Raw genomic sequence first — 17,308 nt, forward strand, 5'->3', positions numbered from 1 at the left:
AACATATGGTTCAAAAGTTAGAGGGGGGGACGCACTTTTTTTTCCTTTAGGAGCGATTATTTCCGAAAATATTAATATTATCAAAAAACGATCTTAGTAAACCGTTATTCATTTTTAAATACCTATCCAACAATATATCACACGTTGGGGTTGGAATGAAAAAAAATATCAGCCCCCACTTTACATGTAGGGGGGGTACCCTAATAAAACATTTTTTTCCATTTTTTATTTTTGCACTTTGTTGGCGTGATTGATATACATATTGGTACCAAATTTCAGCTTTCTAGTGCTTACGGTTACTGAGATTATCCGCGGACGGACGGACGGACGGACAGACAGACATGGCGAAACTATAAGGGTTCCTAGTTGACTACGGAACCCTAAAAAAACACTTAACAACTAATTATGTTCATTGGTCAGACCAAACTGAGCTGGCAGTGGATTGTTTGGGTTTTAAGCTAGGAACAAATTAAGAGACGCGTCACACGGACGCGGCTGACGACCGCTACTGTCAAGTGTGCACAGTCTTAAAACATCCAGCGAGTAAGATGACGTCCGTGCGCTTAAGCCCACGTCCACGGTTAACGTCCGATAGTTTGCACAATTCAGTGTAGGTATATTCATTATCTAGATTCGCGACTCCGCGGCTCGTCCCATAATTTGTTCCTAGCTTAAAATTATGATCACAAAAGCAGACCTAACCTTGACATCAGTCTGACTGCCATCAGTATAAATGTGCCAATCAATGCCAAGTTGATGGTTCACTTTGGCTACTGGTCAGCTCAATGAGCTCCTCTTGCGTGTTGAGTAATTCGAACTTTTCTCCTTTGCCTGCTTATAAGTACCGGATAACGAAAGGGCCGCTGGTGTCACGGGCGATTCTATTTCTAGATACTCTAGTAGAAAAAAATCATTTTATTCTGTATGTTCTGTAACAAAATTACAGTGTGTACGACTTATACAGGCAATAAATTAATCCAGACACAGAATTCAAATGTTATCATTAATTAACAGGTGTTTTTAAGTTACTCCATAGATTAAATACATATAAGAAGATCGTACCATCCCATATACATTAAAATGCATCCGCCTAAGAACGCACATACACTACACCACACATAGATGGAGCTACAAAAAATGTCTTGTAGCTTTCGATTATACTTGTAGATGGCGTTAAGTGTCACTTTTGAGATAGATTTATAGCTCGAAAGTGACACTTAACGCCAATCTACAAATAATCGATGGCAAGGCATTTTTTTGTGGCGCCATCTATGTGTGGTGTAGTGTATGCGCGTTCTTAGGCGGTCGCATTTCAATGTATGGGATGGTATGATCTTCTTATATTTAATCTATGGTTTCTCGTAATTTTCACCCCATAATTAATTGTTGAACATTTTCTCAACAGCAATTAGTTACCTATGGTAACGCTAGTTCGACGGTATCCTTTGTAGAGGTTTATAGTATCGTCAAGTATCGGAGTAGGTACCACGTGGCGGGATGCGCTATTTGTGTCAGGCGTCGCGACCCACTTCCCGGACACCCCTTCCCTGTTCCCGACAACGCTGTATATTTTGGTCTAGGTTATGTCGAGCGGATGTTATAAATTTCACCGAACAAGATGAGGCTGTGTGACTCGCTGAAAGATAGGTAACTAATATGTCAAGCCATTACCGTCACTAGAAAAAGCGGCAAACTAAAAAATGTAAGCGTGGACGTTTAGGGCCCATTTAAACGGTACGAGAAGTCGCATACGAATTTTATTAGATTGCGGTATTTGATGTCTGTGCAAAATTGTATGTAACCTCAACCACCCGCAATGTACTTAACTAAAATCGCATGCAATCTAAATCAGGCCGTATTGTCCCATGGAAAATTTGAATATCGCGCCTTTCTTGTGAAAAACTTTAAAGGCGCTAATAGTAGGTACCTATTATAAGTAACTACTCCCGACAACGCCCTATATTTTGGTCTAAATATGTTATGTCGAGCGGTTGTTATAAATTTTACCAAACGAGTAATGAGGCTGCGAGACTCGCTGATTCGTAGATACGTAGCATCGAATATACGAGTACCTACTGTGACAGCCAAAGCGCCAAATATTATCAAGATACCTTGTTAGTTTACACTTAGGTAATTAGTTTTTAATTAGTAATTATTTATTTGCAAAGCATGGTACAATTAGTTTTATATGGGGATAAATTCAGCAAGCGGAGTTTTCGAAACACTATTTTAGATCGCAATACGATTGCGTCGATTGCCAAAGGTTTATTTGCAAGGCCTTTCTGAAGTAAGTATCAACTTCTATGATTCGAAACCCAAATTCTTGGTAGAACAGAATCACGAAAATATTCGTGAATCCGGGCGCGTATAGCTTTTTTGCTGACGCTAACGTTCAATATCCTTGCCTTATCCGATATACAAAGTCGAACGGACCTTAGCCGGCAATGGAGCGTTGAATTAGCATATGATTTGCACCGTCGGGTGTCATCATTGCCACTGATACAGATAATACGATATCTAATTAACAAGCTATCACACAGCTTAATCAAAGAGTAAACCACAGAACTTAATTTAGATAGAAGAAACAAATTCATATATTTGTATAGGGGCCGAGCGTGTAAAATTTTGTACTGAAGTTGATTCTTGCCTGTAATTTTAAATATGTCTCAGGCTCTTGATTGTTCATAATTTTTGTGTTGTTGCAATTGAATATCACGTAACGAGGCATTTTTTATGTTTTGGTTGACTTCAATTTACAAAAATTGACGCCCGAAAGCTGCAAGCTGCGAGTAAAGACGGACAACTCAGTGGATTTCACTGAGTTCATTTGACACGCTAAGTAGATACGTTTGCTTGATCTATGGTATATATGACATCTGTGGAGTAAACGCTTTCACTGATGAATGAGTGGGCTGAACGAATCGGTCATTAATACCACGTTGAATACGTCGATGCATAATCCTACATACTTATAAATAATAAGAAACCGGCAGAGCGAGACGGAATCGCCCACGCCTAAAATTATATCTTGCTCATATAGTTCTAAAATTTCTAAATACTGGATTTCGTAGTAGGTAATAATTAATACATAAATAGCGCCATCTCTCAGCGAATTAGTGAACATGTTCATAATTTCCATAAATATACCAAATTTCATATCAATAGCAGATCTTTTTTGAGATAGTGGTGCGACAGACAGACATACGGTCAGAGTCACAACATTAGGTTTCTGTTTCTACATTTTTGGTACGGAACCCTGAAAACACTTACGATTACACCTTGTATATCCCAATAAAAATATCCGCTCCACGAAGTCCACGAATCAATCCATTCGTCATCGGCCATCTCTCATTTCTAGCGTGCTACGAACTCACGCGACGCGAGCGTTTGGCGATAAAGTTCTTACTTGCCTAAACAATGAGGTCGACCTTTTATAATGAGGGGGCAGGGCCGTGTTTTATAAAGTTACAAGTTACAGGTTACAAGTGTACAGGCTACAGGTACCTGTAATGCACTGTGCACGATTACAGGTGTTTTATAAATACACACAAAAGTTTACAATTGTAATGGACCACGGTAAATCTCGATTACAAGTGACATCTACAGGTGTGGCGGACATCACTATTTAAAAAAAAACATCTGTCATAAAAACTTGTTCTACTGTCGGGACTTTGAAGCTTTGTCTGTTTATTTAAAAAGTTTAATTTAATTTATTGCATCTTTATTGGAACTATGGCCAGAAATGAAGCCAAAATTGAGTGGTTGAGAGCGGTTTTCATCAGTAGTAAAGAAGTACTTTTCGGGCCGTTTATTATTTATAGCCTTAACAACGCCATGGACAGCTTTGCACACACTTGACTTGGTATTGGCAGCCACTTCCGAGCCAGTGCAAGGCAACGCAGAGCTGCAACTTCGAGCTCATTGCGTGATTGGTGTTGGTCGGGGACTCCAAGGAATCTCCAATCTCGGCAAGCATGTTCACCATTTGCGTGGAGTTCATTCTAAATCGTTCGTTGAACTCGTACGGCGTCCGAAAGTCCAAATTTTTTCGAGACCGAAACAACCTATATAGGTCGACGCTGTCGCGGTATCTCGTCATCTGAAGAATCGGATGAAGAATCTCTCAAGAGACGGATCATTTTATTAACACTGTTGAATGAAATAACCGAGAAAACTGAACTACTTAGATGCCGTTACAGGACTCAAGACCCCTGTAAGTTTTTGTTACAAGTGTACCAACCTACACTTGTAATTTACAATATTTTTATAAAACGCCTGTTCGATTATGAGTTTAAAACTATTAGGCTCCCCACAGACAGTCTTAAAAATTCATAATCTTAAAAAAAACTTGTATGCAATCTGAGAGTTCAAACTGACACTGACAAGACACTGACAGATCTGAACTGTCAGATTGCATACAAGTTTTTTTTAAGATTATGAATTTTTAAGACTGTCTGTGGGGAGCCTTAAACTCCCATATTTTTGTCTTTGGTTAAGCTACAGGCACTTGTTCCTGTAACCTGTAAAATTGTAACACAGTACTTTTATAAAACGCAAATTGTAAAAAACGGGGCAAGTGTTGCCAGAAAACGCCTGTAAACTTGTAAGTTTATAAAACACGGCCCTGGAGGCATACTGACATTTTATCCCGCCAGGCGGCGCCTGTGCAAGTGTCGCGTCTAGGCATGACACTGTCATTCATATGTGAGAGAGAAAAGAATATCTTCTCGCTCTCACGTATGAAGAAATTCTTTATCTGTGCAATTGACTAATAAGGTGGCGCCATCTGTCATAATCTTTGAATGTGCCTCCTCATTACCCACAACATTTCAAAGGATATAAGGAAAAATGAAATATGCAACTGCAAAAAAATATTTATTAACGTTAATTACGTTATTAACTGTGACCAGCGCAGTTAAATACAAAGGATGCTTATAACAAATTAGACCATATTGAGATAATTAAATACAATGCTTACAAAATTCTATCTTGTGTTATGCGTTTTACACATATAAATATATTTCTCTCAATCAACACTTACATTACCTACACTACACGTACATAATCTGTACACAGTCTTCTAAGTCGTATCTTTCTTAACCTATTAAACACCAGTATGAAAAATCGCCGGCGGTCATACGGTTAATCAGATAATACCTAATTGTTACATATATTTGAACTGTCTGAACGATATTAAAATAAGTTATAATCAAATCTCCATTATTTGATCAATAATTCATTGAAAAATCTCAAAGTAGAATCAGTAACAGAATTAGCAAAGCAAATAAATTATCTACAAACAATTCTATTATCAAATAAGAAATATGTAGATCGTTCTAAGCACAATTATTTTGCTCCACTACTACTGCTCCTAATACAACAATACAGTCAACATGAATGTAAAATAATGTCAAAAGAAATATTATTCTCGATCCGGGAAAATCGCGTTCAATTCGTAGATCCATGTAATTTGGTTAATAAAACTTCTATGTCCATATTCTTTAAATCTTTTGTCAAAATAATATGAGTGTCCGGTTTCACTTTCTTATTATCAGTCAGAGATTCATCTGAACTGCAACGTAATCTTTTTCTCTTTCTATTTTCCATTTTTTCCTTTAATACAGGTATTTCTTCCGGGTCTTCTTCTTCTATCGTTACAGAAATCGTTTCTTGTGTCCGAGATGGACTATCAGCTCTTAATGGAGTATCTATACTAGTCAATGTTGAATCGAAAATTGAATAGCACTGAGCTCTAATATGGTCCTTCATTGGTGTGTATAACCTATCAATATTTGAAATAGAGCTGACAGCCATCTCTGTCTCTTTAATAGTCTCACCGAGATCTTGAAAATCCTCATCTAATAGAACATTGTATGACGAAGCTCTTAATCTGACAACATCACCATCATCAATGCATATTTCCAACGAAAATTTATCTTTCAATTTCGGGTCTTCTTCTGGCGGTATTTCGGGACGCGGTATCCCATCGTGTTCAACTATTAAATAATTAGCACTACCTTCTTGACACTCATGGATACTAAATTCTTCCTCTAAAAACTCCTCATCATTAACAACAGTATTTTTCGGTGATGTTGCCCCACTATCTGCCGGCGTGTCTAAATTTTTATTGATCCTTTCCTCGTCAACAATTAACGGTAAGCTAGGTCTATCTTCTGGAACTGGTGTACTTAACAAATCCCTTTCTATTTTTTTGGCTGTCTCTATATCAAATCCGCGTTTCACTAAGTCGTGTTGTAAACTGCCCTCACTTTCTTTATGGCTTGAGACCGTCGTATTGTCAATGTACTCTTTTATTTGGGATATTTCATTATCTTTATGACTCGAGTCCATAGTCTTGTCTATATACTCCCTAATCTTAGATATTTCATCTTCATTCTCGCGATTCGATTCAGTTTCACCCTGGGCTTTGCTGTCTTGAGAGCCGTCGTCGGACCATCGAAGAGGAGGTTGTTCAGTATCAGAATCTTGGGCACAAGATACGCTAGGATTCTGAATTTCACTTTTAGATTTTTCTTTGCTCACTGGTGCTTCTGGAGAGTCGTGGCCTGAAGAGTTTAATTCAGTACGATGCAGTTTTCGAGGCGTGGCAGATTTGCGACGACGTTTGGTGGGTACAGAAGCAGCATGAGATGGAGTGCCAGAAACTTTACTAGACGTTTTGGTTCTGGACCCTTTTGACGAAATTTGTGATGATTCAGAGGATTTTCTATTGCTTTTTCTAGAAGAATCTTTTGTTGGAGTATGTCGTGGTTTTATTTTCATAAAGGGTTTCTGTGTAACTTTCTTGAGTGGGGAACGTTTTTTAGATAAGTTGAGTTTGTTCCTATTTTCTGATTTTGTTGAATGCCTTCTCTCAGTTCTTGGTGTAGGAACATCTTCTTTCACGGCATTGTCAAACGAACTATTAGCACTTACTGAATCACTGCACGATGAAACGTCGTCTTTTTTGTTAGAATTCGTAATTTTGGTATTAAATGGACTATTATAATAAGAGACGTTTTTGGTACACTGCCTTACTGGTCGAGATCTACTACTTCGTCTAGTCTGTTTGTCTTTTGGATCAGGACCGGCTGTGCTTTCGGGGACTTTCTCCTTAGAATTGTCTTTAGAATGGGTAGATGTGACGGGACATATCGCATCATCCACGATGCGTAAATAATCTTGGTCGTCAGGTTTATAATATGAGCCGCCACTTGAGTAGTCTGTCGGGCGAGAAGAATAAGACGAAGGCGTGGCTTGCTTAGGTTTCGGAGTAAAAGGTGTATTCGAAGTCAAAAATCTAGGCGTAGGTATATCCGTTATTTTAATATCTGACATAGGATCATCCGGTAAGTCTGGCCCCAAAAACCTGGGAGTCTCCATTTGAATTTCATATAATGCCTGTTTGTATGGTGTCTCTAATATATCTGAAATGTTGAGCTTTCCTCCAATCTCATTTCTTAAAGACAATCTTTCGATTTCAGGAGTGACAATGTGGTCCTCGTCATTTGATTTATCTTTTACTTTTTCAGGTTCACATGCATTTTTTTCTCGAGCATATTGCATTATACCTATGGGAGACACTGTAGGACTGGGGACATTTTGTTCAGGCCTTTCTGCTAATTCTGGTTTGTCTTTTTTCTTTGATGGTTTACTGTTAGCCGAATCTTTATTCTTGACGCTTGATTTTTTCCGTGTTTTTTCTGTGGTACTTACTGTCGACTTATTTTTTACATTTTCCTTCTCAAGAACAGTTTTCTTTGTTTTTTGTTTAGGTTTAGATTTGGGCGACAGTGGAGGCATGCGTTGTTTCATGGGCTGCTGACTTCCTGCTACTAATGCCCGGAGATCAGCATCCCAATCTCTTTTCTTGCTTTCCACTTTTTTCGTGACAATTTTATTTGCCTCTGATGTTTTTGATTCGTTCATTTTATCTGCATCGACGGAAGTGTCTGACTGTCTAATATTATCTAAGACTACTGAGCCCCGAGGAAAAGATACATTAGGACTTTTACTTATCATAACTTCAACATGCTTGTCAGACGCTGCTTCCTCGTTAGGATTTTCACTAATTGCTTCGTTTAGAATCCTTCTTGGAGTGGTGAAATCCAAAACTCTAACATGTGATGTTTGTCGACGTGGCGTAGATGAGGATTTTCTCGTAGGTGGTAGTCCCTGTGGCGTACTAGTTGAGCTAGAGCCTGGAATTGTATTATCTTTAGGTACTGATGTAGCGTTTTTTAATGTTTCTACAGTTTTTACTAAGCCGGGGTGACTAGTAGTATCTTGTACGATGTTTTCATGCGGTTTATGGATATTCGGTACATTACATGTGACCGAGGAACTATTGGAAACATCGACTGTTAAAGGCGTAAGTGGAGGCGGAACGGAAGTTGTCGATGTCGTTATATTGGAACTCTGGGCTGAAATGGTTGGTGCCTGGCAACCTGTAGGTGCAGTCTTTGATGGACCTGAAATTATGAAAAATCTAGTTTTAATATAGGTATGCAGCGAGATTCATAATGGTTACCAATTTATTTTGTTTATACAGAGATAATGTTTTGTAATTTGAAAACTGGTGTCGTAGAGAACTTTAAATTTGAATTCAAACAAAGCAATTTACCTGATGCTGGGACTATTATAAGTGTAGGCATCGCCATAATTTCATCTTTGGTATATATCAGTTTTTGTTCTGCTGTTTTAGGTCTAAATATAGGTGTGCCATTAAGGCAAATCGTTTGAAATTGTAATAATGGAGTTGAAGTTGCGTTTTTAGGCATTTTTATTAGTCTTTCATCACTGCCAACTTTGACATTTGACAGAATGGTCACTTTTTGATCTTCTGGCCTTGGATATGGTGGTGTGTCATCGTCAATATCTATTACTTCACTGGTTATTTCCGTAACATCGTGTTTCATATTTCCAACTCTAAAGGCACAGCTTCTTTTCTGAAATGTCTTTACAGTTCTTTTGTTTGACGTCGTTGGCTCTGTATCAGAATGTGATAATCTGAAAAAATAAATGCTTATTAAAAGGTTATTTGCTAGCAACTTTTAGCGTCTACACACCGAGCCGCAAGAAACCAGTAAAAGCAAATAAATAAATATTAAATATTATACGACAAATACGTTGTTTGACTCAGATAGGCCGATACCTAAAAATGCTAGGCCGTCACTTTCGCTCTTATGGAAAAGAATTTTATTTGTAACGGATACTGCCGACGTGAAGGGAGACCCTAAATGTTAGTTAATAAAATTTTAAACTTACGACACATTTATATTTTCTGTAGTACTAGAATCTGGCACATTGACAGGCGGTTCACCTGTAACATATAGATTAATAGTATTAATAGCAACACAAATGCTTATTTCATTAGACTTGACATAAAATTGGATGGCGTTCATTTTTCGTAAGAATATCCTAGTAACATTGTTTGACTCTTAATATCATTCATTTTTAACCCCCGACGCAAAAACAACGGGTTGTTATAAGTTTGACGTGTCTGTCTGTCTGTTTGTCTGTCTGTGTGTGTGTGTGTCTGTCTGTGTGTGTGTCTGTCTGTGGCATCGTAGCTCCCGAACGGATGAACCGATTTCGATTTAGTTTTTTTTGTTTGTAAGCTGAGTTAGTCGGGGTGTTCTAAGTCATGTTTCATAAAAATCGGTCCACTATGTTGCGGTCGGCGGATTTTTCAAAATTTTAATTTTGTGGTTATTCTTATCCATAGTAATATTATAAATGGGAAATGCGTGTGTCTGTTTGTTTGTCCGTCTTTCACAGCCAAACGGAGCGACGATTTGACGTAATTTTTTAAGTGGAGATAGTTGAAGGGATGGAGAGTGACATCTTAGGCTACTTTATATCTCTTTCTAACGCGTGCGAAGCCGCGGGTAAAAGCTAGTAATTATATATTATATAAAAAAGAATACCTGGTCCCCTGACTCCCGTACTAAAATCTTGAAAACTTTCAGGTTGGCAGTTAGGTATCCTATTATTATTAGTAGTTTCAGTACTCATCATACTATTATTGTCTCTTAGACTTCCCATAACATTGCTTTTATTATACACTTGGTCCAGTACAGTGTTGAATTCTGCTATATTTTGTGAACACTCCAAAGCTGTTGCGTTACTAGATACCTGAAAATATAATACGTAATTAAATTAAATTTACAACTACATATTTTTTCAAAACTTACACAATTTATGTCCCCAACATTCGCATATTATTTTTAGAAATTGTATGTGTGTTTACGTCTTACATCGTAGTTTTTCGTAACTAGTTTGAATAAAACTAGCCAAGTATAAGGGTCCGTAAATCACACAGTTTCTATAAATCATCAGCTATGTACTTCTACTTACCCCTTAAATATTCATAAACGTTCACTAAAGTTATCAAGTCGATAAAGTTCTTTTGTCCTTTTCTATCACACCAATACGTCGGAAAGAGACAAACGAACTTTATCGGCTTGATAACTTTAGTGAAAGTTTATGAATAAGGGGGTTAGTATCCACAAAAACGGCCGAACCGATTTTTTTGTTTCTATCCGTCTTATAATATTAATAATACCATTAAGAGTTTTAAATAATTCACGATTAGTTTCATTAGACTTATATTGACCGGGATATAGACCGTGGACCGTGATTAAATTTTTGATTTTCATTGAGGTCCCGATATTTCGACGCCGCCGCTTCAGTTTCCCATGATCATGATGCATGCAACTGCGTCGAAATATCGGGACCTCAATAAAAATCAACAAGTAATCACGTCACGTCTATATCCTGGTCAATATAAGTCTAATAATACCATTTTATGTTTTTTCACTTCACGTCTATATCCCGGACAATATAAGTCTAATAATACCATTTTATGTTTTTTTACACGATTGGCCAATTAAGGTGAGCTTAAAAGCGCGTAACGCCCAAAATAATAATCTTTTTAGCGTATACACGCGTAGAAAATCTACCCTGCACCTGCAACCGTCCTATGAACTACTTTCAAAACACATGGACTTACATTTGGTGGGTGCGTAGTTGTGATATCTGGGTTTGGCTGTAAATGAAGACTAGGCATAATACTGTTATGGTCGACATTTGGGGCAGCTACTCCAGGGTAATCGCCCGTCTGAATTTCTTGTTGACTAACAATATTTGATGGGTTTGTATGATTTGCAGTTCCTCCAACATTTCTATTATCGAGATTCTGGTTACCTGTAAAATATAAGTTTGCAATGAAATAAGTTTATTTTATTACATATGTTAAGCTTATTTAAAAAAAAACAGCTATAAACCTAAATGTATTGTAAAAATAAATGATTTACAATAAAAATGGTGACCTTTTTTGTCGGCCACGAGGCCCACAACCCACAAGATACAAGAAGTCACGAAATATCTAACATTTATCATTTATCATGCAGCATTTATATGGCTATTGAAATATTCGACGTAGTTACGGAATGTGCTTCGTAATGTGCTTATTACTACTTCTATCATACATTAATATCAGATGTGAACTATAAGCAATCATTCTATGAAATTGAAAAAAATAATAACACATATAAAAGTAGTTTTCATAATATTTCTGGAATTAAGTATAGTAAATCAATAATCAATCAATCAATCAATCAATCAATCAATTTATTTGTTAAACATAGGTACAGTACATAGTTGTTACAAAATAATTTCTTAGTATCACTATGTTTTACCAACATTAGGTATACAAATTCATTGGTGGTTGTGAAGTACATTAAAAAAAAATAAAAAAATAAAAAATAAAAAACATTTATTGCAGACCACTGATCCATAGAATATATTAGTAACAATTTTAACTTACAAACTATGTTAGTAGATTCATAATAATTAAATAATTGTAATGAAATTTATTAAAACATGTGTATGATCATCTTACCAGACAAGTCAGATAATACATTTGTAGCATTTGTTTGCCCAGGCTGAACCGACTCTGAATTATTGATGGATGTGCTCGAGACTTTTCTTCTTCTGTTAGAACACACACAACTCTCCAACTTGAGGGACAGGCATGCTTCACATCCAGTTCGGGAGGTTGGCTCTTGTGAATCAGCACTGAAATTGAAAAAAACTTACTTAAAAAACTGTTCAGTATTTTTTTTTAATACAAGTAATGTATTTACATTTATCACCCATCATTAAGGTATTTCTTCATTCATATATTCACAGACCTCCAGCTGTAACTTGTTATTAGATAATATATTTTTCATCATTAGGGACTATGTATCAACCTTACATGTTAAGTTGAATAAGTAATGGAGGCTTATGTTATACCCAATAATGGCACAAAAGTATATATAATATATGAAAGTATATTGATTTAGACTAACACAATTTGCACTCATAATTTTAGAACTAAACGGGTCTACCCGTGACCACGAACATAATGTGATGTTCGAACCGTCGGGCCAAAAATATAAATGTAAGTGTTTACGCGATTAAGTCCCGTTTTGTTCTAAAATTATAATACTTTCACTTTCCATCAGGTGAGATTGTGGTCAAATGGTTTACCTGTTCCTCATAAAAAAAAAAAATATATGAAAGTATTTAAAATATAGCAATATTGATAATAGATAAGTTCCATAAACAAAAACAAGCAGAAATTAAATTTAACATTACATATTAAGTGTACAACTATTTACCTGATATGATCTCTGCATAAATCTTCTTGGACTCTCTTAACATCCACATACTGTATTAGAAGTTTAACCACTTCCAGTAAATTTGGACATTGAAATAGTCTCCTTCTCAATGCTATAGGTTTACAGCTCTCAACTGCAACAAGACAAGTATAGGAAAATTAATTACTGTTTGTTCTTGAATCTTGCATTTTGCTGCTTCTTTAGGGCCAGTTACAACAGTCACAGTTGACACATCAACATCATGCAGCGGAAGTCTATGGAAAATCCCATACAAATAAATTTGGTGACAGACAGTTTGGGGCAACTGACCCTTAATCTAAACAGGATGTTAGGTTTATATTTAAAACATACTGCTAGTACCTAATTATGACTTTATTATCACTATCAAAAGGTTGAAAACCAATATACAAGAATCATCTGACAATCAAAAGCTAGACTAGTAACCACATCTTATGTTTCTTGTTCAGGCATAAATAATTATGAGTGACTATGATTATTTGGTGTTGCAAACATTGTATTGTTTAAAAAGGAGACTAAAAGAGATATAAGTTTGACTAACAGATTTATTAGAAATGTAAACAAATTTGTCTTGTTCAATGTTAAACCTAACCTCAAAAGTGTGTATATAAATATTAAAGTATAATCAAAGGTATGGTCTCAAAACTAACAAAAACAATCTTAAATTTACTAACAAAGAATAATTACCCATTATAAAGGCAACATGTAATGTCATTGGGCATTATTTTAACTACAGGCTGCCTACAATAAAATAGGCACTAGACACAAAAAAAAAATGCAATTAAAAGAAAGGCTCTAACTACAATAGTTTGTGCGAAGGAGTTTAGTAGTAGAATAGTTTGTGTGACTGGTATAGAAAAAGATCTCTCTATCAAATGAAGTTTCGTTTTTTTAATAAATTAAAAGTATAGGCATTGAAAAAGTGAGTCTGAGTACTTAATGAATAATAAAATCTGATAATCCAGCCAGTACAATAATATTAAAGACAGATTATCTTGGGTATTATGAATATTATCCCGACATATTTTGTATACCCATGTTTGTTTGCCCGTGTGGTGACGGGTTAAGAATTTCACCACCCCCTTTCTTCCCGTGGGTGTCGTAGAAGGCGACTGTGGGATATGGGTTAAATTGTGGCGTAGGCGAGAGGCTGGCAACCTGTCACTGCAATGTCACAGTTTCGTTTTCTTTCAACCCCATTATTTGCCAAGAGTGGCACTGAAACCTGAGTAGTTTCATGTGCTCTGCCTACCCCTTCATGGGACACAGGCGTGATTGTATGTATGTATGTATATTTTGTATATTGTGATGAAAGTAGTGGGGCATGTTTTCATTTTACTTGCTTCTTCTTCAACTACCAGATAAACATATACCTACCAAACCTATTCCTACTAAATTGTTCAACCCTATTTGTAGACATTGTTGTTTCAACTGTATTGTCTTATTGTCGTTTGTTTGACCTTTTTTTTGCTTAATAAATTACATCATCAATATGACATAGTTCTTATATCAATAAAATTGCCCTAATTATGAATACTAAAGTATACCTACCAACAACAATCATTATGATTACAAATATTCTTTCACACATCAAAAATGTTCATCTAATATTTTCATTTTTATATGCGATCAATAGGGGGGAGTTACTGACTGAACAATGGAAAGATTGACGATTATAATAGTTATTAATTATTACTATACCTACTGATATATCCTGCCTATGTTTTGCGGCAAAAATGAGAACTTCGCATTTGCAAGCTTAAATTAGAATGAATGCAAAAGATTTACCGTAAATTTTGACCGCCCTATATTCTCCGAGAAGATGTCTCAGGGGCTGCATCGCGATCCTGTCAAACTCATTCTTTTCAGCATCTAAGTATGGACTCTGATGCAGGAATTCATCATATGCTGTCATTAACTGTTCCTCTATGAGATACCCTGAAACAATCGTATACGTAGGGTGAAAATAGATTCTGAAAGTCCGTTAGAATCCCTTAATAAATTCCCGCCAAAGAAAGATTCTTACCCAGTACGAGCTTGGCTAAATCCTGTGAGGGAAACGGTGGGATCGCCATGATAACTTGTATATTAAATGTGGCACTAATTCTAAATCATAATAAGCACGTTTATTGTTGTATTTGTTAATTAGAACCCACTAAATACGAAATAAAAATGTCAAACCACACTGGAGCACATACAACAAACAACAGTCGAAATACGACCACAGACTATAACACTTTAACATGACAACAGAAAAAAAAGTTTTTTGCTTAGGGCTAGTTCAGACACGGCGGATTCCGCGCGGTCCCAATCCGCGCGGATCCAATCCGCGAGCGAACGAAAGTGTTCAGACATGCGCGGTTATCGTGCGGTGCGATGTGATGTGACGTGACAGCCTCTCAGTTCAATAATACACAATTTTGTTAGAACAAGAGATGGTGTGCGGTATAAAAACACTTTATACTCTGCACCCATGAGAAATCTTAATAGATCGTACGCAGGAAGAAGTACACCGTCATCTTTGAACATAAGAGATAGATATGCTCATTACTTTGTAAATGAGGGTCGCGTAGAATGGCAAGATATAAAAATATAGAATTTACATGTAAAATGCAAAATGGAGTGTACAAGTTCCTAATGGGGTGACAACGCGCATGTGCGCTCTTTGAGTTGCAGGCGTCCATAGGTTACGGTGACCGCTTTCCATCAGGCGGGCCGTACGCTTGTTTGCCACCGACGTAGTATAAAAAAAAAACTACTGTAGAAAATTGTAAATAAAGTACCAACTAACCAAACATTTTTTTTTTCGCCAACGAATCCTCTTTGTCACCAAAAATCTCTACCAGCTCCTGCCTACCTCTGTTTTTGACTATTTTACTGGAATAATCTGTACACTGGATGTCCCATAGCGCTGGTCTTTTTTCAATTTCGTCTACAAATAATTCGGTGTCAAAGCGCTCCATTGTCATGTAACATGCGGCACGCGCGGATTCCGCGAAGCAACTGAACACGCGTAGACAACGTCATAGAATTTGGACCGCGCGGCGAACGCGCGTTTTCATTTTCTTGCGGTCGAGTTGCGGCTACCGCGCGGATGCATAGTCCGCGCGGTGTAGTGTGAACGTTCTGGTACCATGGTATTGAAATAAGATCCGCGCGGTTGATCCGCACGGTTTGCATCCGCGCGGTTTCCGCCGTGTCTGAACTAGCCCTTAAGCAGTTGCTTTCAGCATGGAGTTGTTTAAAGATCTTTCATCAATTAAAACAAGAATGAAATCGATATTTTTTATCAAATTATATAGGGACACTTTTAATCACTCTGTTACAAAAATTGAAATGAAAATGAAATCAATGCTTAAATTTTATTGAATATTTTACTTTTTTTCATAGGTCAACCCTAAAACGGCAGGCGACAGCGACAGCCAGCGTAGCCAGATCTACGGAAAAGTCTGTAGATCTACGGATTTCGGGGCTTCAACACAGACCTACGGATTTTTTTGAAATTTCTACGGAATTCCAATAAACACAATTTTTTACTAAATTATACATGTAAGCAATAAAGATATTGTGAGTTATTGCTAATAACGAAACGTGATTCCCGTCTGTTACGCTTCGGATGTGCTTCGGACTCACTTCGGACTCAATTCGGACTATAGCGACTATTTATACTTTTGCGTTTCGTTACACGCCGCTCACGCTGTACAAGATGTAACTTTCTAAGGCTACACTAATGTAGTAAAAGGGAACGGAATTGAAGCGTACCAATAGTGTAGGTACGCACTGTAATAATATGGCGAAAAAGTAGAAACACAGTAGAACACTTCTACTTTTCATTACTCATTATTTATGCTTAGGGTTGCAAAAAAACGGGTTTTTTTCTGGCTTGAAAAAAAACATGAAAAAAACCGTGAAAAAAAAACAGTTTTTTTTCTGGAGTATGTTTTTTTTCTAAAGCACGAAAACTCAAAATTTGCAAAGTAGTTAATACTTTTATACGGTTTTTTAGACTTAATGTTAACTATTAAACGAATTTAATCAAATAACTTTAATTTCTGGTCTTATAAAAGTAACATTTACGAAATCTGTAGTTGGTAGTTATCACTATTTACTGTTGGCAACACCACCGCCTCTCCACGGTACACGCAGCATCGGGGATTCCCCAATAAACGTTTGTATACTGAATGTTAATTGAATTAAAACGTACGTGATTGTTATTGAAACACGTTACAACTCACGAAAAACCGTTAATGTCGTATTATTTGTTCATCTGAAAAAAACCATATTTAGAAAAAAAACCATGGTGCTCGGTTTTTTTTCATGTTTTTTTTCACAATTCTGAAAAAAAACATTTGGTTTTTTTTCTATTTACAACCCTATTTATGCTTCAATATAGTCTGTCAAACAGAGGTGTGTCACAGTAAAAAGGCGCGAAATTTTAATTCTTCGTGTCTTTTAATTATCCTATTTTATTTTAATTTTCCGCTTTTTCTAGAGACGGAATCGGCCATAAAAACTTAAAAGAAAAGTCTGTAGAACTACGATTTTTTAAATTGCAATCTACGGAATTCTACGGATATTTTGGCCGCAGCCTACAGATTTACAGAATTATAATCTGGCAACAC

General features: G+C 36.6%; 1 protein-coding gene across 1 annotated transcript; it reads right to left on the reverse strand.

Moving 5' to 3' along the window:
* Nucleotides 1-4,900: 4,900 nt before the first annotated feature.
* LOC125224809 lies at nucleotides 4,901-14,888 on the reverse strand. The gene is made up of 9 exons (XM_048128274.1): nucleotides 14,713-14,888; nucleotides 14,475-14,624; nucleotides 12,669-12,801; nucleotides 11,906-12,081; nucleotides 11,015-11,208; nucleotides 9,930-10,137; nucleotides 9,268-9,322; nucleotides 8,624-9,009; nucleotides 4,901-8,471 (listed from the first exon to the last, which is right to left on the reverse strand). Exons 1-9 carry the CDS (start codon nucleotides 14,759-14,761, stop codon nucleotides 5,449-5,451), a joined length of 4,374 nt encoding a protein of 1,457 aa, XP_047984231.1. The 5' UTR covers nucleotides 14,762-14,888; the 3' UTR covers nucleotides 4,901-5,448.
* Between the last annotated feature and the right edge of the window lie 2,420 nt (nucleotides 14,889-17,308).

This window comes from Leguminivora glycinivorella, chromosome 3 (assembly GCF_023078275.1).
Source record: "Leguminivora glycinivorella isolate SPB_JAAS2020 chromosome 3, LegGlyc_1.1, whole genome shotgun sequence".
Taxonomy (NCBI): domain Eukaryota; kingdom Metazoa; phylum Arthropoda; class Insecta; order Lepidoptera; family Tortricidae; genus Leguminivora; species Leguminivora glycinivorella.